General features: G+C 42.2%; 1 protein-coding gene across 4 annotated transcripts in view; it reads left to right on the top strand.

The window, feature by feature from the left end:
- Positions 1-452: 452 nt before the first annotated feature.
- The window catches only part of TBC1D4 (TBC1 domain family member 4), a 159416-nt gene continuing 134575 nt past the window's right edge, over positions 453-25293 (top strand). For all 4 annotated transcript variants that reach the window (XM_077812371.1, XM_077812364.1, XM_077812397.1 and 1 more), the window contains exon 1: positions 453-1341. In XM_077812371.1, coding sequence (XP_077668497.1) covers positions 871-1341 — 471 coding nt within the window. In that variant the 5' untranslated portion in view covers positions 453-870. The remainder of the gene's footprint in view (positions 1342-25293) is intronic.

Below are 25293 nucleotides of genomic sequence, written 5' to 3'. Positions count from 1 at the left end.
CTCACAGCTCAGCTCCTTTCCCCCATACTGAGCCCGCCCTGCTCCTGCGGGTTTCAGGGAAACCGAGCCTCACAAGAGCTGAGGGAACAGTACAGCACTGGTAAGAGGCAGCAGCCTCTCCTCCCGGGCGGGCATGTGCAGGCCCTTCACACATGCTCGTTGGGCTGCCCTTGGAGCGCGAGCATGTGCAGACGCAGAAGCAGGAAGGGCGCGCTCGGAGCCGGAGCGGAGCCTGTTCTTACACCTGGCGGGGCGGGAGGAAGAGCGGCGGGGGAGTGGACAGGCCACGTTTGGTTTTGTTTTGATTATGGGGCGGGCGAGTTCCCGCCTCCTTGGCGGGGGCAGCGAGTGGAGTGCCCCGGCTGGAGCGTAGCCCCTTCCCTCCGCCCCCAGAGCCACGAGGAAGAGGGAGAATCAGCCCCCTCCCTTCGCCTGCGCTCGCACTAGTGCTGACCCCGCATGGCTGGGGAAGGAGGCGGAGGCTCTGCACCAGCCGGGCGGCGGCGGCGGCGAGACAGCGGCGAGAAACAGCGCTTGCTTGCTTGTGCCGCTGCCTGCGGCGCGGGGGCTGCCGGCGGGGCTCGCTGGGGCCCTTGCAGCCCAGTCGGGGCGGAGGGGGTGTGACAGCCGCGAGCTCAGGCGTAGGAAGGCTGAGGGGCAGGAGCCGCTCCCGCCGAGTCCTGCCCTGCCAGTGTAGCGGGGGGAAGCCGAGCACGATGCACGGGTAGGGGGTCCCCGCTCCCTGGATCTGCTGTGCCTGCTTAGGCCCCTCTGACTGCCCCTGGGGGCCGCTCTCCCCTTGCCCCGGTCAGCGGCGGGAGGCTGCTCCGCAGCACTTTGCACCCCCCGGCTGCTGTCTGGCAACGTAGCATGGAGAAGCAGGGTCAGGACGAGACGCTCCCTCACCCCCTGGAGCCGGAGCCGGAGCCGCAGCCGGTGGGGAGGGCGATGGGGGAGAAGCGGTTCAAGCTGTGGTATGTGGGTTGGTCCTGCCTGGACAGACGGACCACGCTGCCCATGCTCCCCTGGCTGATGGCCGAGATCCGCAGGCGCAGCCAAAGGCAGGACCCTGGTGGACCCCTGGGTAGCTCGGTGCCCGCCCGGGAGGTGCTGCTGCTCCTGGGCTTCCCGAACCTCCGCTGCGTCCCCGCCACCTCCAGCGGCAGCCCGGGCAGCGCCAACCCGGCCGTCTTCATCTTCGAGCACAAGGCGCAGCACATCTCCCGCTTCATCCACAACAGCCACGACCTCACCTACTTCGCCTACCTGATCAAGGCGCAGCCCGATAACCCCGAGTCACAGGTGGCCTGCCACGTCTTCCGGGCCTCTGACCCCAACCAGGCAAGTGCTGGGGCTGCCCCCAGTAGGCGGCTTCTCGGGGGATAATAGGGTGGTGGGAACGTAGGTGATATATAGATTTCGCCCCCCCCCCCCAACCCTCCCAGTGGTGGTGGGGAATAAAGAGGCCGCTCTTCAGAGACTATAGACATGGCGATCCTTCAGGGGCCACTAGTATATGGGCACTTGGACTGTCAAAGAGGGTAACAGAGAAAAGGACGGTATGGAGATGACTTCTTTGTGGAGCGCTTTGAGATCTAGGCAGTGGTATTATGGGCAGGATCCCTGGGATCAGTAGAGGGGACTGGGAAAAGGGAGGCTTTCTAGACGGCTGTGGGTAGAGGGTCTTTTCAAAGGCTTCATTGCCCAAAGTGGAAGGAATATTCACAAAAGCTTCTGGTTAACTCTGCATTTGGGTGTGTATGGATCATAGTTCAGGTTCTTACACCAAGCTCACCCTGGGGGGTATTAATACAGAGGTGAGCAGCAAGCTTCATAATGCTGTGGGTGGTTGGCAGAACACTTTGTATCTATTTTTGTTCCATAATGTAGTGCATGCCCAGGAGCTAGTTCACGGCCTCTCAGCCTTTCCATAATGTGGACATGCAGAGTGGACCATCTCCACTTTTTCTTTCTCGTGGACCACCTGGTCTCATTCATGATCACATAACATCACTGTGGTAACCACAGCAATTGCTTCTGAAGAGAAGTAAAAATATTTAATGTATTTTAAATTGTCCTTAATGTGGCATAGCCCTTGGAAACCAGTAGAATAGCCAGCACTATGTGACCCATCTGCTCTTTACAGACCACCATAAACCGTAACAGGACCATATTTCACTTTCAAGGCATGGTAAGGACACCTGGCTGTGCCAGGCACATTCAGGAGTGTTATAAAAAGTTTTATCTGGGAGGGGACATTGTTGAGCTGGTGCCATCTGAAAGAGCTAGCTAAAAGTATGTATTTTTGCAGGCTCTGTAGGAGGCTTTGGTTGTTGCATCTAATGCACAGAGGGCTCCTTTCTCCTGGCTATGCTAATCATGTGGGGAACAACAACCTTGACAAGTAGGGCCCATAATTATGTTAATATGGTAATGGCAGGAAAGCAATCTTTCAGTGTTAGTATTTTATTTGAGCAACATGAGCAGCTCTCCCAGAGGTTTGCACAGATATATGGGGGTGGAGAGAATATGACTGGAGTCTGCTGAAGCCATTTAATCAGCACATCTAGATCTGCTGAACAGATTTTTTTTGAAGTGAAGGGAGCAAGGGGGTGGCAGGAAAAAGGAGTGTAAAACAACTGACTGCCAAGGTTCTAGAATACTAACTTGGGTTTCAGCAAATTAAGTGCTCAAGATTAAAGAAGTAGTTAATGTGGAGTAGTGTAGGTGTATACATGGTACTAATTCATATACAGGGCTTGATGCAGCACACATCAAAGTCAACAGAAAGATTCCCTTTGATTTGAGTGAATGCTAAATCAGAATCATTAAATGCATCACCTATATAGATCCATGCTGGTCCTATTATTACAGGGACAGAAGGGAAATTACAGGGACAGAAGGGGGTTGTAAAATATCCATTCAATATTACTCCTTGTATGCCTGACTCTTATTTCTTTCATTCTATTTTGGATGCTACTTTTTATTGATCATTCACTATAGATTCTCCCCTGCCCTCCACAGAAGAAAACATAATAATTTGCACAAAATTAAATAAAAAAAATTTGTTATATGCAAAGCACTCTTATGCTAGGGAATTAGAATGGATACTTTGATTGGAAGTTATTAACAGAAACAAATTTTGTTATAAAACACCTGCCCACTTTTGACTATGTATCATCTTAAGATATATCCTAGAAGTAAGATTTTTTTTTTAAAGTTCTCAATTAACCTCCAACTGGTAATGAGTTTTATTTTTATTTAGTATTGGCATTGAAGACAAAGAATAAAACTAACTGGTGTAGACACAGGGCTAGCCTTATGATTTGTAAAAAGAAAAGGAGTACTTGTGGCACCTTAGAGACTAACCAATTTATTTGAGCATAAGCTTTTGTGAGCTACAGCTCACTTCATCGGATGTATACTGTGGAAAACCATCCAATGAAGTGAGCTGTAGCTCACGGAAGCTTATGCTCAAATAAATTGGTTAGTCTCTAAGATGCCACAAGTACTCCTTTTCTTTTTGCGAATACAGACTAACACGGCTGTTACTCTGAAACTTATGATTTGTGGAACTCCAAGCACATTAATGGCTTCAGTCTGCCCTGAGGGAGATCAGGCAGAAAGCTGTCTCCCTCCCCAGTTCTGCTGCCAGTGGGAGAGATTGGGCTAGCATGTTATTTGCCAAGTCTATACAGGTCTTAAGCAGTTAACCCGTAGCTCTGAGCAAACAGAATGAGGTGTGAGTTGCTGACTTGAAAAAGCTGTCTCCTAGAATTACAAGTTCTACAACTGATAATATCCTTGCAGTTTCTCAAAAGATGGTAGAATATACAAGCATGGTTATCTGCAGTAGTTGAGCTGTGTGGTGTTTATGGTGTATGTTACCCTAAACAGTTCTTTATGCTCCTTTTTCAAGACTACTTTGCTTTCACTGTAAATGTTTGAGCTGTTAGTGCGAATAACAGGTCAAGTTATTCTGGAGTGGAGGAGGGGAGTCAGAGGAGTGTTGTAAAAAACAAAACAAAGAAACAAACCAAAAAAACCCAAAAACCTCAAACCAACGGTCTATGAACTGTAAAGGTAAAATAGTAATTTATGGACTTTCAAGAGAGCAGTGCTTAGTATTGTAGTTGAGACCAAACAATGGCAGATCTGGGAACAGAACACAGAAGCCAGTGCCTCCCAGCCTATTGCTCAGTCTACTAGTTATACCAGGGTGGCCAACCTGTGGCTCCGGAGCCACATGCGGCTCTTCAGAAGTTAATATATGGCTTCTTGTATAGCAGTGGCTCTCAAACTTTTGTACTGGTGACCCCTTTCACATAGCAAGTCTCTGAGTGCGACCCCCCCCACCTTATAAATTAAAAACACTTTTTTATATATTTAACACCATTATAAATGCTGGAGGCAAAGTGGGGTTTGGGGTGGAGGTTGACAGGTCGCAACCCCCCATGTAATAACCTTGTGAGCCCTGAGGGGTCCCGACCCTCCAGTTTGACAACCCCTGTTGTATAGGCACCAACTCCGGGGCTAGAGCTACAGGTGTCAACTTTCCAATCTGCCAGGGGGTGCTCACTGCTCAACCCCTGGCTCTGCCACAGGCCCTGCCCCCTCTCCACCTCTTCCCGCACCCTCCCCTGAGCCTGCCATGCCTTTGCTCCCCCCCTACCCCCAGCCTCCTGCACACCATGAAACAGATGATCAGGAGGAAGGGGGAGGCGCTGATCAGTGGGGCTGCTGACATATTACTGTGGCTCTTTGGCAATGTACATTGGTAAAATCTGGCTCCTTTTCAGGCTCAGGTTGGCCACCCCTGTGTTAGACCATGCAGCCTCATGCAGGCACACACCCCCATGTTGGAACAAACAGCTGTCACTCACAGTAAAATGTTCAAAAGAGTGTATATTTGAATACGTAGCCTTTTTAGATTTTTCACCTGCACCAAAGGTCCAGAAATTCCACGCAAACAACATGTGATTGTGCACCCTGAAATTTAATTGAAGGGTTTTTTTGTTGTTCTTTTTTGCCAGTTTCACCCAGTTCTGGCAGTGAAGTTTTTTTTTTTTCCGCCACTCAGGGAATCCCATTTCCGAAGTACCACTTGTACAATTTCTTTGTTTCTCCTTCCTTTTATTTTTTTAACAGATGTTACCATAAGCACCTGTTCCATAAAGGCCAGTTCTATACTGCAGCAGAGATCTAGAAAGGTTATTTACGATTGCTGAAGATTTAAAGATAGATCTTGAAAAATTTCACTGGGTGTCATTTGAAACACCCACTAGTCTTAGGCAGATCTGAAAAATATGGGGGTGGAGGGAGGGTTCTACCTGGATTCAGGGATAGTACTATAGCAAGAAGCCTAGCTGAGAAACTCTCAGCTGTGGGGATGACGGTGAATACTGAGATTTTTACAGGGTTTCTGTCCCTGGCCACTGCGGAGGATCTCAGTATTTTGCTCTCGCGCTGCTGGAAATGGGAGCGGGGAAGAGTCCCAGAACCTTCTGATTGATGGGCTTGGGAAGGAAAAAATCTGCTGCTCTTCTCTTCTCTTTCTGAAGAGCTGCAGTGCTTGCTGCTGCTCATACCTTTGCAAAGCAACAGCTGGCTGAAATAGACTAGGATTCTTGTTCATTTCAGTGCTGGCTACTGAATAGCAGAGATGTTAGTTTCACACAGCTTTCACTTGGGAATAATTTAGGAGGCATGAAGTCTATCTGAGTCTTCAAGATGACAGCACTGTCTCACTTTATATTTAGAATGTTTTCTTCGCAATTACTGAAACTAGAAGCTTTCAAAAAAAAAATGAATGGAATCTAGAAATTGATGGTTTAGCCCCTACTTCCCTCTTTTCATCATCTGGGAAAGCCTCACATTTATCAGCAAAGTCTTCAAGCCCCACCTGAGCTCATAAAATGAAGTATACAAAGCGGGCATATTTGTTTTAAATGTGGAGTCTGAATACAAATCTTAATGGTATTTGTCAATCATCTTAAATTTCTTAAAGTCACATACTACTTCCTTAGGAAAAGGTTCAGAGTCTGATTTGCTGTTTCACATGATGAAATAGAATTCTCATTTTCTTCATGAAACATGAACAAGACCAGTAACTTGTATAGTACCAAATACAAATCATTTGTAAACAATCTTATTGTTATGATTGACAGTTATTAGTGAAGACTGTTACACAATAATGACATTTCGTTCATAGACAAGTACTTAGCTGACATTTTAAAAAATGTTACCATACGTTTTAGGTTTCATTTAAAGATCCTCGTAAAGAGTGATCAAAGTGTGTATCTCTAGCATTTCAAATGTAACCCAAGGACCGCATCAGCTGGGAAGAAGGAAATTTTCCACTGTACAGCCCTCTGTATAGCGTAGCGTTATCAGTAGCTTCAGCGTTCTGTTGTTGCTGTGAGTTAATGGGACTAGGCTGGCTTAAGGCAAAGCAGAAATAATGGAGCATTTTGCCTATAAAGTAAGGGTGAGATAAGAACTATAGTGGGTAGGCTGGCAGAGTCAGGAGCCTGAGGCAGCCCAGTTGTAACGCAGATCCTTGCTCTGTAATCGCTGTACAGGCTGTAAATAAAATGGTAGACCTCTTCAGATATATGTTAGTTGTCTGATAGAATTAAAAAAAGAAAAAAGGCACTGCACTAGAACAATTCTGTAAGTTGGCTCATGCTGAGAAACTAAATGTCAGGACAAAACCTTTGCTTTTATCTTAACCCCCGGAGGGCTCTACCCTGACATTTCTTATCAATACAAATAAACAGGAAGCTGTAATTATATTGGAAAGTGACCCTTATATTTAGAATTTTTTTATATGTTGTCACTTTGATTTATATGTCCCCTTAAAACGTCCCAGGGCTTGCATCACGGCAAATGCTTGGAAAGCAAGTTCACATCAAGTGAAACTGAATGTTGCACAGGTTAGTATTAATGTTGAGTTTTGGAAGCTGGATCTAGATTTTGTACACATGACAAACAGGTTGTACTGGGTTTTGAAGGGCTCTGTCTGAACTAAGATGTATAGTTGAACGGTTGAGTAGACTTGTTATAAGCCACATAGGCTTTGTCTGCAGCGGGGAGTTGTAATTCCAAGCTCTTGCAGATGTACACATGCTAGTTCTGCTTGCACTGGAGCACTAAAAAATAGCAGTGTGGCTGTGGTGGCACAGGCATTGGATGGGACAGATGCTTAAGTGCCGCCCTGTCGGAGATGATAGGCACATACTCAGGTGGCTAGTCTGAGCTGCTTCCCTGGACTGCCATGGCCGCACTGCTATTTTTTAGCATGCTATCTCAAGTAGAGCTAGAGGAGGTATGCCTACCTGAGCTGGGAATTACACCTTACAGCTTCATTGTCAACACACCCAGAGTGAACCTGGATTTGGGGTTGGGGGAAAGAAGAGGTCGGTCATGCTAATGGTGTGGCCTCCCAATTTTGTCAGTGAAAGCAAAATTAGGGTGAGGGGCACCAGGGGAAGGGTTTTTTTTCAGGTGTGTTGAGTTCAGGGGAAGATGCAAGAAGAGAAGTTGAAGAACCTTTACTCCAAAACAAAACATGAACACTGGAGGCTTATGGCAGAGTGAAAAATTGTTCTGTTGCCAGACAACATTTTGATTGCAGCCTGTCAGAAATAAAAAAGCAATGTGTGTTTTAACTAGAGAGAGAGCCTCAGTTGTAGAGTGAAGTGACAGTCTGGTGGCAAACTGTTCTTTTTTTTTTTTTTTTTTAAACGGTTTGGTTAAGATTTTCAATATTGGAACATAAAGTTAGGCTTCTGAATCCATATTCACATACCTGTCTGACTTTCAAAAGTATTGAATTGATTACTTTTGAAAATCATGCAGATGCCTACTTATGGATTTAGAAGTCCCGTTTTAGAGTCCTAATGCTAAAGATCTTAGCTTTCGTCATCTTTGTCATTGACAGACAAATGGGGGAAATACCAAAAAGGTGGTTAAACAAAATATTTAAAAATCCTCACATAAGATCCCAGCTGCTCCTACTGCTATCTAACCTGGTATGTCTACTGACAGCTTCCACGAGGAAGGAAAATGTTTAAAGCCAGCTCCCCTCTGCTGCCTTCATTGGTTGTCATTTTCCCCTCTCCGATTCCCCCCTAGCATCTAATTGTCAGTTGGAAGGGAAGGACGGTCACTGAAAAGAAGACTTCTTGTATTTAAAAAGGGATAGCTTTTATAGGTAAGACTTGGCAGAATGATCGAATGCTCTTTGAGGCCATTTAAAGGTAATATAAATGACTAGAAAATAGAGCCATATGAAGAAAGATAGTGTAGGTTCATTAGCTCTGTGTAGACTATTTTTTGGCCTCCTCCTGAGGAAGAGGATCCATCTACACTGTTTTTTTTGTACACATTAGAAGACCCCTTCAATTTAAAATAATATTTTGTAGCAAGGTTTGGCCAGTCTGTGCAGATGGGGCAAAGTGTTTAAAAAATATATACTGGCATAGGTAACAGCCTGGATTTAAATATGGGAAAAATCTGTCTGAAATGCCACTGCCCAGTGGTCACTAAAGGGTATGAAAGAGGGTACATTTCATTACCCACCATCCCTGCAGAATCAGAGCGTAACTTCTTAACTTCCTTTACAGCTCCCTCATCTCACCACCTTACTTGTACATCTGTTGGCCCTAGCAGGCAGATTAGCTTCTAGTGCATGCTATTTATACTTATTTCCCTTTTTCATATCCAGTACTTGTTTTCATTTTCCTCTCCTATGGTTCCTTCCCCCCCCTCACCCCCTTTTATCTTTGTGTAAAGTGGTGAATTCTGCAAGGTGAATTCTAGCCGAGATGCGATAAATTGATCCCCGATAGATCGATCACTACCCGCACTTTTTTCAAGCCCTGATAATATGCCAACAACCCCCAGTGTCTCATTAGATGCAATTCGTTATGATCACTGCTTTAGGCTGCCGAGGAAGACTTGATCATACTGAATTATTTTGCATGGTTTGACAGTTATTTTCATAGCACTGCTCCTGGTCAAGCTGCTGTTTTGTCACTTCTGATATTCATTCAAGTTCAGAAACAAAGAAGGAAGGTATCGTTATTATCCTGCTGCAAGATGGCTTTTCATTTGTCGTCACTTACTGTAGCATTCTGAAACAGCTTTAGAGAACACAAATATTGGTGAAGGTGGTTGATCTACACAGGGAATAACTAATGCAGTGTTTTTTAAGGGTAGTCTCAGTTATCTGAATTAACTTCATACTACACAAAAGGTAAAATTAAATGAGTCATTTTTCTTAAGATCTGTCAATGCTGTTCTTTTCTACTTAGGTTCTTATACCACACGCCTTCCCTTAGTGTCCCATAGAAATAATAGATACAGCAGAAGCATATTGCAGTAGTTCCTGGAGATCCCAACCAAGATAGGGGCTTCATTATGCTAAGTACTGTACAAGGACATAGTAAGAGACAGTCCTGCCCTGAAAAGTTTACAATCTAAATGGACAAGACAGGCAATGTGTCGGAGGGGTTCTAGAGGTGGAGGCATGGTGAAGTGACTTCCCCATTGTCACACATTAGGTTAGTGGTAGAGCTGGAAAAACCCAGGTGGCCTGAAAACCAGTCCAGTGCCCTGACCACTAGACCCGTGTTTTGCACGCTTTCTTCACTGAGGAATCCCCCCCCCCAACTGTATTAATGATGTTACTGTTTTACATCTGGGTAACAGTGAGGTGGACAAGCATACATATGGATACTACACTTGATTGTCCTGTAAGCCTATCTCTAGCCTAGAAATCTTGGATAAATTGCATTGGTAATATTCTCCTGTCTCAGCATGCATCCACAGAGACACGCTTGTATGCATGGCAGTATAGCTAAGACTATTAGAACTAATCACTTTCTGCAAAAACAGTTTAAGAATTAACAAATGTATCAGTATACGTCTAGGACCAGTTGAGGCCCAGGAGGTGAATGAGATGGGAGTCTTAGCCCTGGTCTACACTCGGGCGGGGTCAACCTAAGATACACAACTTCAGCTTCTGCCTCTCGCGAGCTAGAGTTCCAGAGTCAACGGGGAGTGCATTCGGGGATCGATTTATCGCATCTAGACGAGACACGATAAATTGATCCCCGATAGATCGATCACTACCCGCCGATCTGGCAGGTAGTGAAGACCTGCCCTTAGGTTTTTCAAGCCCTGATAATATGCCAACAGCCCATGGTCCACCAACTAAGCCTGTGTTCAAGGCTAAAGTACACCAGTCCTCAGGGTATGCTCCCTCCCGAAACTACCCTCTCCTGTTGATCAGGTACGCCCTACTGCTTGAAGCCAAATACCCTCCTGTGCTGCTGACTGAAGGGAGGTCCCAGTTAAAGCCAGCCCTCTCACAAGCAAGACTAGCTAATCAGCCTATCCACCACCAAGGCAATGAATACTTCCCCCAACAAATCAATGAATGTCTGTCTCCACTCCCACTTGTCCACTGCTAGGATAGGCTGGGGACTGAGGTTTCTCTTCTCCTGGACCAGATCCTAGCCTGCACCAAAAAAAAAAAAGGAACAGCAGGATGAGGGGCAGGGAGGCACAAGAAACCAAGCACCTGCTTGCACCCTAGCAGAGTGCTATGTGTGCTGAATCCAGCTACTTATTAACAGATTGCTTGTACTATAACATGGAGATATGCAGCATCTAACCCAGAAACTTAAACATTCAGTATCTTTAGCACTTTTTACAAGCCTTAATTTAACAGTAAATATTTGATTAATGTGTTCTGTGAGATTGAAGATTTTAACACTTTAATAATTTGATAAGCAATTATCCAGATGTACCTCGTGTTAGTTCAGTTTGAATCAGCTCTGAGAGCAGTGGTGTACACTACTTTAACTGCTGCAACAAAGGACAAATGAAAGAATTAGAATCAGTGGATGCAGGGCCTCTCAACTTGAAGTACCATGTTCAAATCTTGCCTAGTAACCAAAAGTCATTCCATACTTCAGCTTGTTGGTGCTGTATGAAATAAATTGGTAGCTTTAGCCCACTCCTTAATGCCCAAGTATCCTCATTGCAGCTAATTCCTTGGTTGCTTTGGCATAGTGGCCATGATTTGATTTTTTTTTTTTTTTTAAGCTAGTTTAGACCTAGCTTTAGTAATGATCCCTCCTGGTCTGTATTAGGGAACGTTGGAAGGATAGCTTGGTAAAGGCTTCATTGTTCTGCCCATGCTGTATCTGGTGAGGATAAATAAGACTTCAGTCTTTAGGGCTGGTTAACTGGCACTTTTCATAAGCACTAAATTAATTTTAAACAGTTGTGAAAGAAAAACCTTATGAAAAAATATACAACAGTATGAAAAAAATATATAAGCTGATCTCTTCCCCCGGGTATGTTTTCAAGGCTTCCTTTTTTTGTTTACTTTATTTAACAGTGGGTTTTATTTTCTAGCCATATAATTTGTTTCTATCTGACCAACCAACTTCATGCTAGGTAAAAAATGAAACAAACCTAGTTACCACTGTGCCCAGTAACACATGGAATCAGAAATTCTTAAAGCCATGTTGTATTAAGAGTGATCTGTAAAGTGTCTAAAAACATTTCATGGGAAATAGAACTGTTATTTTCTGGGATATACTAGTGATGTTTTTCAAAATAGTTGATAACTGTTTCTAGCTGGATTTTAACACATATTCTATTTTAATGCTGACGTTAATTGCACTTGTGTACTCAGTGACACTGATCTGGGGTTTCCTGTTTTTTATTTATATATATATATATATTTAAAAAAAATTATCCCAGGAGCTCTCTGGGAATAGTTAGTGCTCTGTGGGTTATTTACAATAAACGTAGTAATATCATGAAATGTTGGTAGGTTCAAAGATATGTCATATACAGTGAATAATGTTTTCTTAGAGCTCACTTCTTGCATTTAATTCAGAGTTATACTTATAAGCTGTAAGTGACCCTCAATTACAATATGACTTTTAAACAAAAGTAGAAGTGAGATGAGACCTGAAGAACTGTATTTGCTAGAAAGGAACAATAGTTACATGTGCCTGATATTTCCTTTCTTTTTTTGATCAGTCTGCTGCTAGAGTAGGAAGAGACAAAGGCATATGAGAAATTCTAGCTACACAAACTTTCACACATGACATTGAGTAACATACTGATACGGGCCCTAGTCCTGGAAGCTGATTTGTGCAGGCAGACCTCAACACCCGTGTGGGGCTCTGTTGAAGTTCACATGGCTCCAGGCACGCACCGGGGTCCACCTATACACGTAATCTTGTAGAATCAGGGCCTTAGTCGGGGGCTATATCTACACTTCCTGCAGCATGTAAGGTTACGGATACTGCACGCCCTGCTAACGTGGGTATAAATAGCCGTGTGGACCGTGAGACATGGCTTAAGCAAGTAGAGAGCCCTACATGCCTGAACCACAGGATGTATACTCCAGTTTACATGGTGCTCTACACATCCAGGCAGTGCCTCCCATGCCTAACTGTTGTTTTTAGCAGTGTAGATTCCCAATGAATCCCTGCTGTCTGAGCCTTTCCCTGCCACAGTGAAAGGCTCTGGTAGCAGGCAAAGGTCCAGCAGCAGGGAACTGCCAGAGTCTTTTCCTGCTGCCAGAGCTTTTCATTGTGGTGTGTAGCTGCATGTGTAGTGCCTGGATTCTGCATGCCACCATAAGTGTAGACACAGCCTGGGAGTAACTTTTATATTCATTATTACTGGTATCAGGATTAGAGGCATGCTATTGAGTGTGGATTCTGACTACTATTCTCAACTGCATAAGTTAACTCTAAACAGTTGCACCGAATACCACTGTGGTAATCTAAATGTGTTAAGATATCAGTTCACAGGTGAACAGTCAGAACTGTTTCCCTGTGAACTTTCTTTGAGCCACGACTACAGACTTCTGTTAGCATAGCTATGTTGGTGAGGGGTGTGAACAGGTTGGATTTCTGACTGACTAGCTGGGCCAGCAGAAGCCCCTAGTGTAGATGTAACTATACCAGCAAAGCTGCACTTTTTTCCAGTGTAATTTGTCTCGCTCTTGTGGGGGGGTTACTATATCATCACAAAGTGCAACTGTGCTGACATAGTTGCATCCATGCTTGGAGCGCATTGCCAGTGTATTATACCAATATTCGTATACTGGTAAAGTGCTCCAAGTGTAGACGTGGCCTTAGATTGTGGCTTGTTGGTCTATCCTATATCGTAGGACCTAATAATTCATAACCAGATCCTATATTTATTTTCGGCTTTGCAGGCAAAAGTATTGCTCTATCAGTTCTATGTAAATAATTATTTTGTTATTGTAAGATCTTACTTCCTGGCTTAGCTTTATGAATAAGGCTTTCTTTTTTAAAAGATAGACTTGTTGAAAATCTCTGGCTTTGTAAAAACATACAGCCTGATTTTTGCAGTCAAAACTTCACTGAGGGTCATTCGGCTTTCCCTGCAGAAGGACTGCAGGGCTGAGCCCGATGAAGTGAACGAACACACTATAAATAGAGGCAAGAGCTTGGTACTGTTAAGTAGCATTTCGGGGCGGGGGGGGGGGGAGGGGTAAACCCTGCCAAAATAAAGAGTCAACTGATGGTTTCACTTGGAGCAGCACATCATGCTTTTTTTTGAATTCTTCGTGAAAAACGTAGAGATGGAGCTTGCAAACGTTTGCTGCAAGTGTGTGTGCAACATGAAGCTATTTTGAGAAGACTTATTTAAAATGATTGAGATGCAGAGCAAGCCATAGTAGTTAATACATAGGATGGGGGTTCAGGAGAACTGGGTTTACATCCTAGCACTTATTCTCTGTGTGCTTCATTTTCCCCCGTTTGTACAATGTGAGAGGGAGGGAGGTAAAAATAATGCCCACATTTTATGGGGCTGTTGTGAGATTTACAAACAACAAGTTAAAGTCTTTGATACCTTTTGATGGAAGGTACTCCAGAAAATGAAGTGAAATAGAAGGAAGCAGTTCTATAGATAACCTAGAAAAACAGGACAGAGCAAGGCAAACCAACTTGTTCTTTACTTAGAAATATTTCTGCATTATACTCAGGAGTATTGAGAAATATGGACTCGTGCCCAGAAGAGTAATGTATGCTTCTGGTATTGCTCACTAAAAATAAATGTTTGCCTGCATGCATTCAGCTCCAGTTCTGCATTTCATCTACATCACTTACCATCTCATCCTTTTACTTTTATTCTTCACTGAGGATGACAGTGGGATGTTGAAGTCCCCAATGTTCTATGGTTGACTGTAATTATCTTATGTATCTCTCTATTCAAATTGTTAGGGTGCTTTTGGAGACAGATTAATACAGTAGTATAAAATACCCTATTGTTAAGAAATTTGCATGTAATGAAAAGTATTGGTATAATCTGTATTAAAAATGTGTTTAATGCTAAATCTGAAATCCAACCAATATATAAATCCTAGGCTTAAACTCTTTACCTTCATTCTTGTTCTTTTCAGCACTGCTGAAAAGAAGCTGGCCCTAATTCCATAAAGCTTCTTGATGTCGTTCCCCCCCCCCCCCCCCCCCCCCCCCCCCGGTGACTCTGGGTGCCTCTGCTTAAGTACCCATCTTGACACATTAAAGGGGCCTGATTTTTTTGCAGAGGGTGGGTACTAGGCACTTTCTGAAAATGTAAGCCTCGGACGGGCTGTATAGATCTGGATTACTACTTCTCTTATCCCCAGCCAAGCAATATGACCATGCATGATGCACCCCCAAAAAATCTCATTTTGGAATTGCTGAAATTAAACCTAAATGCCGTGGTTAAAGTTTGAAATTTCACCCAAATGTTTTCCTAACAGGATTTTTGCATTTTGTCCAATTTATTTAGACAAATTTGAAGAAGCCTTTTAAAACTCTTTTTATGTAGTTAATCCTGCTGCTGCGAAAACTATCAACATCATGCTGCACATTCTTTTTGCACTCCATTTACATACGCAGTATGGTATCCGCTGAAAACTACACATGTTGGTAATAATTTGGTTGAGTACCAACATCTTTTCTTGGCATTTCAAAAAACTCAAAGTACTCATTAGGATCTTAGAAATAGTTAACTGTCTTCATCATGGAAATACAAATACAGTACCGCAGCTTGAGTGCCTGTGCTCAGCACAGGACGTATTCATTATATCAGATAAGCACATTTTGTTAATATGCTTTTTGGTATTGAATTTACTACATGTTGGCACCCTGTCAGTGATAATTTTGATGTGTGCCTGCATTAGCTTTAATGCATTTGAATAGGGTTAGATTACTGAATATGTGAAAAGTTCTACAGTCTGTGTGAAACCAAAACCCAGAACTTCCTAAATTGCATTGAATAGTTAGTCCATGCTTTTCAGCTTTGCAGATATTTCTCTTTCATCTGTAATCGGGAGCTAAATCTGTATTATACATAATTTATTCTAGGTAAAGCCACTGCCACCCTCATGACCACGCTGTGGTGGGCCAGTTTTATGGAACCAAAGTATGGATTTCATATTTTCCTGTTCTAGGAGTGAAGCAAAATTTACTGTGGCATTCTTTGATTAGGGGGTTCTCCACCTCATTCCAAAGACAGTTCACACAAGTTGTAGTGGATCAAAACTTACCCTTCTTGTGGAGCGTTGGTTGGCTGTTTAGGATGAAACTATTAAAAAAAAAATACAGTCCAAGTCTTCTGTTGAGGTTTAGTTGTTTTCTGGGATCCTCTAAGGACTGCCCAGCCTACACGCTGTGACCGCTTTCTAGAAAGCCACTCGGGTGGGGTCGGAAGCCAGCTGCAACAGTGAATCAGGAGAATCCATTTACCACTTTTCAGCAGGATAACTATGGACTAAGAGGGTGAAATTTTCAGGCACATTCTGTCAGCCTGTTATATGTCAGTTATTAATCCTAGAATAGCCTGCTGTGTGATGGAATAGGATATTCTAGTACTGTTTTAGAAAAGTAATAACCTGTAACCTTTTGTTGTAATGCTATGCCTATTTAAAAATGTCAAATCATCTACCAACTTCTGTGGTGCTCTACTTAATAAGTAAAAAGAAAAGGAGTACTTGTGGCACCTTAGAGACTAACCAATTTAAATCTAAATTTAAGTCTCTAAGGTGCCACAAGTACTCCTTTTCTTTTTGCGAATACAGACTAACACGACTGTTACTCTGAAACCCACTTAATAAATAGTTTGATATGAAAGGTATGGCAGATTCCTGATTGACTGAATCTGAACATGCCACTCAATGCTTTTTGGAACCGTGCAGAGAATCTAAGAACATATATTTCTCAATCTTGCAACTCTTGGAATGCAGATGGGCCTGCTCTGTTTTCAAAGTGAGCAGTTGGTACACATGGCAAAGACATTTCAACTGAATGCTATATCTGGTTACTGAACTCTAGCTATGAGAACGCATGATGAAACCAAACACCTGGAAGCTAACAGAACCATTATTGTAAAGGTAACAGGCAGCATTGTGTTGAGAATTTCAAACGATCCACAAACATGAAGAATGGAATACTTGTGGCACCTTAGAGACTAACCAATTTATTTGAGCATAAGCTTTCGTGAGCTACAGCTCACTTCATCGGATGAATTGGATGCATCCGATGAAGTGAGCTTTAGCTCACGAAAGCTTATGCTCAAATAAATTGGTTAGTCTCTAAGGTGCCACAAGTACTCCTTTTCTTTTTGCGAATACAGACTAACACGGCTGTTACTCTGAAACATGAAGAATGCTATCAATGAGTGTGCAAAGCAGAAGGAACCATGGAAAGTGGATTCTCTGGAAGCTTGTAAAGTTCATATTGTTATGGGCAAATGATGTGGTGATTTGATGTCACTCCAGTTTGTATTATGGAGGACTGGGGCTTCAGGAGACTGAGAGCTTATCAGTTCTACTCCTACGCATTTTTTAGATAATGAGTTAACCTGAAAGTGAATAAGACTGGAGACCCCAAGTTGCTACCCATTATATTTCATAAAGACAAATCTCCATGCAAACAGTTCATTCACCTATTGCTTTTGTCACAACCCAAGATGGTACGCTTGTTGGGGCAGGGACTCTCCTTACTTCATGCAATATTACCAACCCCAACCATTCAAAGTCATGGGGCAGGCACCCGCCCCCCCCCCCCATGTGATTTTTAAAAATGTTTGGGTTTTTTATTAGCTATCTGTTTTTCAGACTTTAGGATTCACACTTAAAAGTTTCTTCTGAAACCCCCAGGGCTAGAATCTTCTTACTGAATGAAATATGAGCATCTCACAAGTCACATTATGTGAGGAGCCGGGTCCTTAAGAAAAAAAACAAATAGTAAGATTTGTGATAAACTGTGTTGCCAACTCATTTTATCTGCCACACCAAGCACAATGACACCCTGAGTGTGCTAAGTAAACACAACTGTGATTTGTGTACTAAGGCTTATCTGAAAGCATCAATTTAACATTTATCTTATTTTCAAATTCCTAGTGTAAGCTTTCATATTTTGGAGAAGCATAACCTTGAGACTGTAGACTGCTGTCCTCTTTCCTTATTACTGACCTTGCTTTTTATCTGAGAGTTGGTAACAGCTGTATATTGAATTGAATGATAGTTGAAGTATACGTTTACTAAACTGTGTGTAAAAAGCTTTAAGCACACAGTCCTGGTGAATTTCAATTTTAATAGAGAAAAAGATGCTTTAATGTGTTTTAAAAAGTTCTTAATATTCAAGGTCCAATATACATTTTTTTAAAAGAATATTTGTCAGGCTATACCAATGTTGATTTAGTCAATCACATGACTTTAAGTTATATTTAGACTTAATTTTAAGTCAACATTATGCAAAGCAGATAATTGAAATTTAGTTTCCCTCAATACAGCCATTCATAATGTATTACAAAGTGAAAACTTAACAATGGTAACTTCCATCTTGCTTTTATTTTGGAAAGAAAGTAAGTAAAACTTCTACTTCGTAGAAAAAATCTGATATTAAGCCACCTTTTGCAGAGGAAGGAATGCACTGTAATGTGAACAAATTACTTGTTATATAGTTTACTGCAATTGGCAAACACTGGTACTGAGCCAGTAATTACTTAAGAGCTGCTAAAAGATACCAGTTATTGCATGAATGTAATTGAACGATCTGGTGGTTTCCTTGGTTATCTAGTTTGTTTTGCTTTTGCTTCCCAGAACCTTCATTGAACTGCTGTGTAAAAACAAACGAAGATAACAATACTCTTAATCTTTGGAAAGTTTAATTGGATCAGCTACATACCCTAAAGCCAACACAGTTCAGTTGTGCAGACTTGTTCCTTGACATTAAAAAACCAGTTTGATTTGATTTTTCAATGTCAAGACCTGAGAATTTATTTCAGAAGACATTTTAGTTTTGCCTGTTCATTTAAAAGCCGCTGAAGTTTAACTTTTTTCTTTTTTCCTCTTCTGGTCAACTTGCTACAGATTCAAAATACTTATCCTTAAAAGCGTTCTGATTATTGTTACAGTTTACTTCAGTGTAGCAGAAGACTACAAAATCATTGCAGAGATCTCCTGACGTGTACACCCCATGATATTTTAGGGATGTAAATACAAACTTAGGCGCATTCTTTTACCTAGAATTAGTTGAAATGCATACTCAGACTCTTCTGTATTTAAACCCACCTACTGTATCCTATGAACAGCTTATTTTGTGGGCCCAAGTGCCCGGACCATGGCCCTGCCCCTGCTTGGCCTCTTCCCCGCAAGACCTCATCCACTGCTTCCACGGAGGGGACACACGAGGCAGAGGGGAGCACCCACCGGCAAAAACAAAAGTCAGCGCCTGTGCTGTCAAGCTTTACTTGCACAACTAGTCCCATTGACTTTCAGTGGGGTTACTCATGCAAATAAGGCTTGCAGGGTCAGGCTTTAAGGCTAGAATTTTGCTCAAAGGGATCATTTTAAAAAGATGAACTTCCACGTGAGCTTACTGTTATTAGAGGAGTCTTACAAAGCATAAGACATGCTATTGCCAGTTTTAACTCCCTTTGGCAAAGTTTTTTAAGAGTCTACATGAAGATCGGTCTCTATTTTCATGTTTTTATCCATTTATCAGCTGTTCTGAAACATGGTTTAGTTGGGGACACATCTTGAATCTTTTCCCCCGACTAAAAAAGAAATGTGTTTCACTTAATTATGTAGTGCCTGCATTCAACTAATTACGAAAAATATTCCAAAGAAATGCTGTTAATTGATGTTTTATCTGATACTATGAACACCTTGCTCATTCTTGGCAATGAGCAGCTGACTTGCATACAATGGTCAGTAATCTAATTTTGGGCCTAATCTTGCATTGGGCTTTTCATTGTGAAATGTGTCTTTGTATAAAACGATATTTTACAGTTTCTTAGTAGCTTTTGAGATTACACACACTAGAAGTATGTTTTATATTTTTATTTTGTTCATGGTGATTATACCCAACATTGTCATATTCACTTGTGCTGAAAATCCCTTTCCTCATTGCAGAACAAACAGAGAAGAGTCAAAGATGTTACATTCATAGAAATAAAACTTTGGCTAGACAACATTTCTTTCCTATGTTCCACTTCCTCCATATTCTATAACTAAATTACATACACACAACTGTTAAAAGAGTATTGAGATTGCAAACTCAAGTACTCAAATTAAGAAATGCCAGGAATCAAGATACTGTGTATTCCCTTGTACATGTGCTGTTAATTACATGACCACTGCCTCAGTGCACAGGATTGACATATGCTGAGGATGAGTCAAGATTGTGTAGTGAAAGAGAACTGTCTTTAGGACACCTAGTTTATTTGTTGTATTTGCCTGGAGATAGCAGGCCTAAGACTGCCCAAAGCTAAAGGCCTTCCCCCTCAAATGAGTGGAAGAGGACATTGAGCCCAAACTACAAATAAATAGTAGGGACAAATGGAAAAAGCAGTGTTGGGAGTGAAGGTCAAAGGGCAAAAATCAGGGAACCGAAAGTGGACATGGAGTACTAAAGTCCCCCCAGCTAATGGGGTCAAACTCAGACTACAAGTGATTTGTGAGGACAGCAAATGAAAAAACATGGATGGGAGTGAAGGTCATAGGGTTAAAATCAGGGAATGGGAAGGGGACACTAAGTAAAGAACCCTCGACAGCTTGTAGAAGGTGTGTAGTGACTGGCGCAGGGGAGAGAAAGGATGGCTTAATTGCTTAATTGTTAAGGGAGTAGAATGCTGCCCTGGAGAATTGGATTCTATCCCTGCTTCTGCCAAAGATTTCCTATGTGATCCTATTGGGATTCAGGAAGTGGGCAGGCAAAAGCCCACCCACTGCTAAAGGACCTCCCCCCAGCTAAGGGGAGGATCCATAGGACCTGGAAGCCAAATGATTCCGGGGGACAACTAATGAGATAACAGGGACAGGAGTGAGGTCAAAGGGTCAAACGAAGGGAACCTGATGGGGATACCGAGCAGAGAACCCCGGACAGCGCCCACTGCTCTTCAAAGGCATCAAGGGAGCCAGCAGACACCACCCAGAGGAACTCTGCCCAGACGCGTGAACGAATGGAGAATCGGAAATAGGCCCCACAGTCACAGGAGACCCCATCAGCCAACCTCCTCTCCCTTGTTTTATAGATGGCCACTTTAGCCAGGGCTAGGAGGAGGTTGACCAGGAGGTCCCGTGACTTTGTGGGGCCATAGATAGGGAGTGCATAGATAAGGAGGTGAGGGGAAAAGTGCAACCAGAAACATAACAGGATATGTGGAATAGGGGCTGCAACTTGATGCACTCCAGATAAATGTGCGCCAGGGTCTCCCTCACACCGCAGAAGGGGCAGGTGTCCGGGACGGGGGTGAACCGCGCCAAGTACACACCTGTGTTCATGGCCCTGTGAAGGAGCCGCCAACTGATATCCCCGGTGGGCCTTGGGGCTAAGGTGGAATATAGGCTGGCCCACTGGGGCTCCTCACCCTCCAGAGGCGGCAGGAGGTCCCGCCACTTTGTGTTGGGGTGGGACGCGAGGGTGAGGAAGTGAAGAGTGTGGAGCATGAGCGTGTATAGATGTTTCCTCGGTGCGGTCTGGAAATGAACCATCTGCAAATCGTGCAGCCGGCTCATGGTGAAGGGGGGAGCTGGTTGGGTCCACAGGGCAGGGGCCTGATGAAAAGATCCGGAGATGGTAGGCAAGTCATTTAAACCAGAGTTTTTAGAGGTGCTTAACATTAACAACTTCATCTGAAGTCAATGGGAGCTGTGCTCTGAACATTTGAAGTGCTATATAATGCTAAGTACTCTGAGAAATCAGGTCCTACATATCTCAAAGTGGGCACCCAAAGTTAGTGGATAATTTTGATAATAATTTCTGTGCCTCACTTTCATCTCTGTACAAATACGGATAGTACCACCTCACATCTCATGGAAGTTCATGTTTGTGAACAACAGTAATTAGTGACATTGAAAAGCAAATGAGAAAATGATTTATTTTCAGAACAGTGTGTGAGTAGTGCAGTAAATAAGGCCTAAGGCCACACACTTAACAATGAGAACAAAACCGAAATACTGAATAGGCTAATTAAGTGAGCAATATCCATCCTGTGTACTGAATGAGGCAAGGTCCTGTGGAAAAAAGTAGGATATGAGCATTTAATTAGACAGTAGGGCAGATTAGAAGAAAGTGTTTGTTTATCTTTTTTGGCTTCTCTCCTGGGGCATTGGTTCACAGAAGCTGTCCTCTTTCTGCAAGGAAAGTAAAGTGGCAATTTACCTTTGCCAAAGCTTAGAGGATTAGATGTGTGCGCCCAACTGTGGGAAAGCAATCTATGTAAACATCCTTTGGATAAAGAAGAGGTGGGGATTAAATGTCTTTGTATAGCTCATTCAGAGTTACTGTTCTGAAGATGAACAGAAAAAAAGGGAATAAAAGCCACATTGTTTTTCATGCAAGAGGCAAAGCCTTTCAGTACCAGTGACTCCCAGCTGCCAAGTTTCACTTGTCCATAATTAGATTCTGTTTTTTGAACCAGCAGGCAGCAGAAAGAACTGTCATCTGAACACCACCTAAATGTGGATGATAGAGGGAATCTTACAGTTCCCTCATGTTAATTACCAATGTACATCAGGGAGGAGCTGCTTCCAGTCTTCTTCCTGCATTGAGCAGATAGCACTGCTCCCATGTCATTATTTAGAAGTATTGATTGTTTCCAGTAATACTCTTTCAGGCAAAGGCTTCATGGTCTCTGGAGACACCTCAAGCAGTGACCACCTCACACTTAATAATGACGACTTTCAGCCAGGACAGCTTATAGCCTCTGCAGACAGCAAGCCACCGGGAGTGACAGACCATGAAGATTGACTGGCAAAGAAAAATTGTTCAAATGGATAGGAGAGGCTCCAAGAATGGAGGCTTTTGTATCAGGTGAGAACATCTCCAGGGAGTGGGAGGGTAAAGTATCTTCTCCCTGTTGCTGAACAAGGAGTAGATGGCTGAGGACCTTGTAGGGAAGTCAGATGTTCCAGGTTGTCGAACAAGTTTCAACACCATACGTCTTTGGGTCATCTTTAGTAAAGTTGTAATTCAAGCTGTGGCCTAAGATACTTTGCCTTTGATCTATAATCTCAGCACTTTTTCTATGCAGTCAAGAAAACTTACATGTAAAGTGGGTGAGCTCCTCTAAAGAGCCATTGTTGCAGGCCCTAGTTAAAAATTCAGCTATGAAAGAAAAGTAGGCCATATGGGTTTGATGATGAGCTCCAGGTGCAAAGGTCCCCACTCACCTGATATCATGTTCAGGGCTAGGAGGATATTTTAAATGGGTAAAGTCGTGTCCCCCAATTCTCTTTCTTTCTTTATATACACACACACAGGGATACTTGATATATTTTCTGCAACAGTAGAGCTGTTAAATGTTATATAGTGGCAGGTTTACTAGACAATGCATGTCTAAGATGCTTTGGTAATGGTAATTTCACATTCAAGGTAAAACAAACTTTCAATAATTATATTATGCAATTTTACATTATAAGTGGACTTAATCATATTGCTATTTTGAAGATTATTAGCATTTACATTACAAGCTTCATTTTTAAATCCTTCCAGTGTGAACAGAAAATTTTCCATGCTGCAAACAGAGAGTCAGAAAGGAAAAGATTGTGTTTAGTATATTTTTAAATATAAAACAAGTCTATATAGTTTAGTTCTGTAGAATGTAGCCTAATATATACTAAAAAGCAGGTGTGTACGTGTGTGTAATTGTGTATATACCTATATCTTTTAAAAGGTGAAATTTAGTTCTTGTGAAAGGAGCTGGACCGTCAGCTCTTAAAAGCCTCAATTTATCCACAACACAGGTTGACAGAGGTAGCAGCCATGCAAAGTTTCCAGTGTAAACTTGTAAAAATATTTCAGTTCAGACTTTGAATGATCACCTGTAGTGGTGAGAGGGCAATTTAGTCATCTCTACATTCAGTCTTTTGCCTACTTAAATCTCCAGTAGTGTTTGAAGTGAGTACATGTACATTATCAAGGGTGAGACCAGCCACTATTTTCACACACATTACAGAGCAATCAGAATCTAGTAGCTTTTACTTACTAGTAACTAAGGCTGAATTAGAACAATGAACAGATAAAATGGTCCATATTCATTTGCTAGTTCTGAGTCATTCAGTGGATTTCCAATGCAATGTTTAGAGTTTAGCTTGACTATGTTAATACATACACAGCTGATTCCTCCAGTACATATTATACAATAGGCCACAGCCCATTTTAGTCTTGGGCTTTTAAAAAACAAACAAACATGATTTACCCAACAGCTCTAATTAAGCTATTCAGGTGTTTGAGTGACGTTTCTTACAAACCTCTACCATTACAACATTGAACTATGCCGAAAAAAATTAAATTTAAATGAACAATGAACATGCAGAGGTGAAATTGAAATTCAGCTCCTCTCTCATCAGGTACGTCTAGATAGTGCAGCATAGTCTGGAGACCAGCATAGTAAAGGATGAATCTCCAATCATTCTAGTTTTAGGGAGACACGTTTAGTTTTAGGGAGACATGTGGTTGAACATGTGCAGCTATATCATATAAATGTGGCATGTTTTAGTTTTTGTATCCCACTATCGTCTGGGATTGCATTATTCTGGAATTCAAAAAGCAATATTCTAAATATTTCCATTATAGAAGTGGGTGGAGAAATTCTTGCAGTAAAACATGCATCTCCTCACTTTCTCACACAGCAAGCTCCTTTTCTATAGCACAGATTATTGAAATTGCATTTCAGATATTAATCTAAAGAATAGACCATACAGAATTAACTGTAAAAAATTGATTAATTGTGTTTGTCCTATTGACAAAGTAGCACATTGATGTGCTGCAGAACTTTGGATATTTTAGAAACCCTTTCAGTGTAGGGAAAACTTCAGACTCCCCATTTCAAATTATGGAAGCTTGTTGCATGGTTTCTAAAACTGAGCACTCTGATTCCTCACGGCTGCTACTCTGAAACCTGTCATTAGAAGCTGTCATTTGAGTTACAGTTGGGACAAGGGAGTAGGCGCTTTCATGGAAGAGCAATATTTTGATAGAACCTTTTCTAAATGTATTGATATCTTCAGTTACTCTGTTCTAGCTTCCAGTAGATGTAATTTACATAAGTACAAATTACTGTTCTTTCCTCCTTACTTAATGATTAGTCCAGTGGGTGAATGGCTCTGCATGTGAAAAGAATCCCCAGCAAACCAATATGGGAAAAAACAAACAAAAAAAAAGTGTCTTTAATAGTGACGTTCCCAAAGTTTCCTCTTCAGAATTCGAGAAAGAGTTCCCAAAATCCACTTGTCTTGTGATTAAGAAAAGCTGAGCGCAACCCTGAAAAGAGGGAATCAAAGTAAGTCCCAAATTCCTTTTCAGCAGAATTTTTTTTAAAAAAATCAGGGAACCCAAGTCTTGACTTTCAAGATACTCCCAGCAGCTGACAGCTTGTCTTCCAGGATTTTAGCCTGGAGTTTTTGAAGGGGACAGACTGATAGGCTCCAGCTGACTTAGGGTATGGCTAATGGAAAGAAACCAATCAGCATAGAATCCTGGCCCAGAACTGAGGGTTCTTCATTCTTCTAGTCCCAAGACAAGTATGTGCTTATGGCCATTAATATATTTTCAGTTGATCAATTTCAGAATCCTCCTATTTGTATAGTTTTTCATAATCATTTCATTTCACTCTATATTGCCTCCCTTCTGAAAACTGCATATCTATCTTGTTTGGTTCTGATGGATATTGTAGTAACTGGTTTCAGTGGCACCAAATATGAATAAAAGACTTTAAAAGAATGTGACT

This window comes from Eretmochelys imbricata, chromosome 1 (assembly GCF_965152235.1).
Source record: "Eretmochelys imbricata isolate rEreImb1 chromosome 1, rEreImb1.hap1, whole genome shotgun sequence".
NCBI lineage: Eukaryota > Metazoa > Chordata > Testudines > Cheloniidae > Eretmochelys > Eretmochelys imbricata.
Note: the sequence above shows the minus strand (reverse complement) of the source record. Positions and strands in the feature narration are given on the sequence as shown.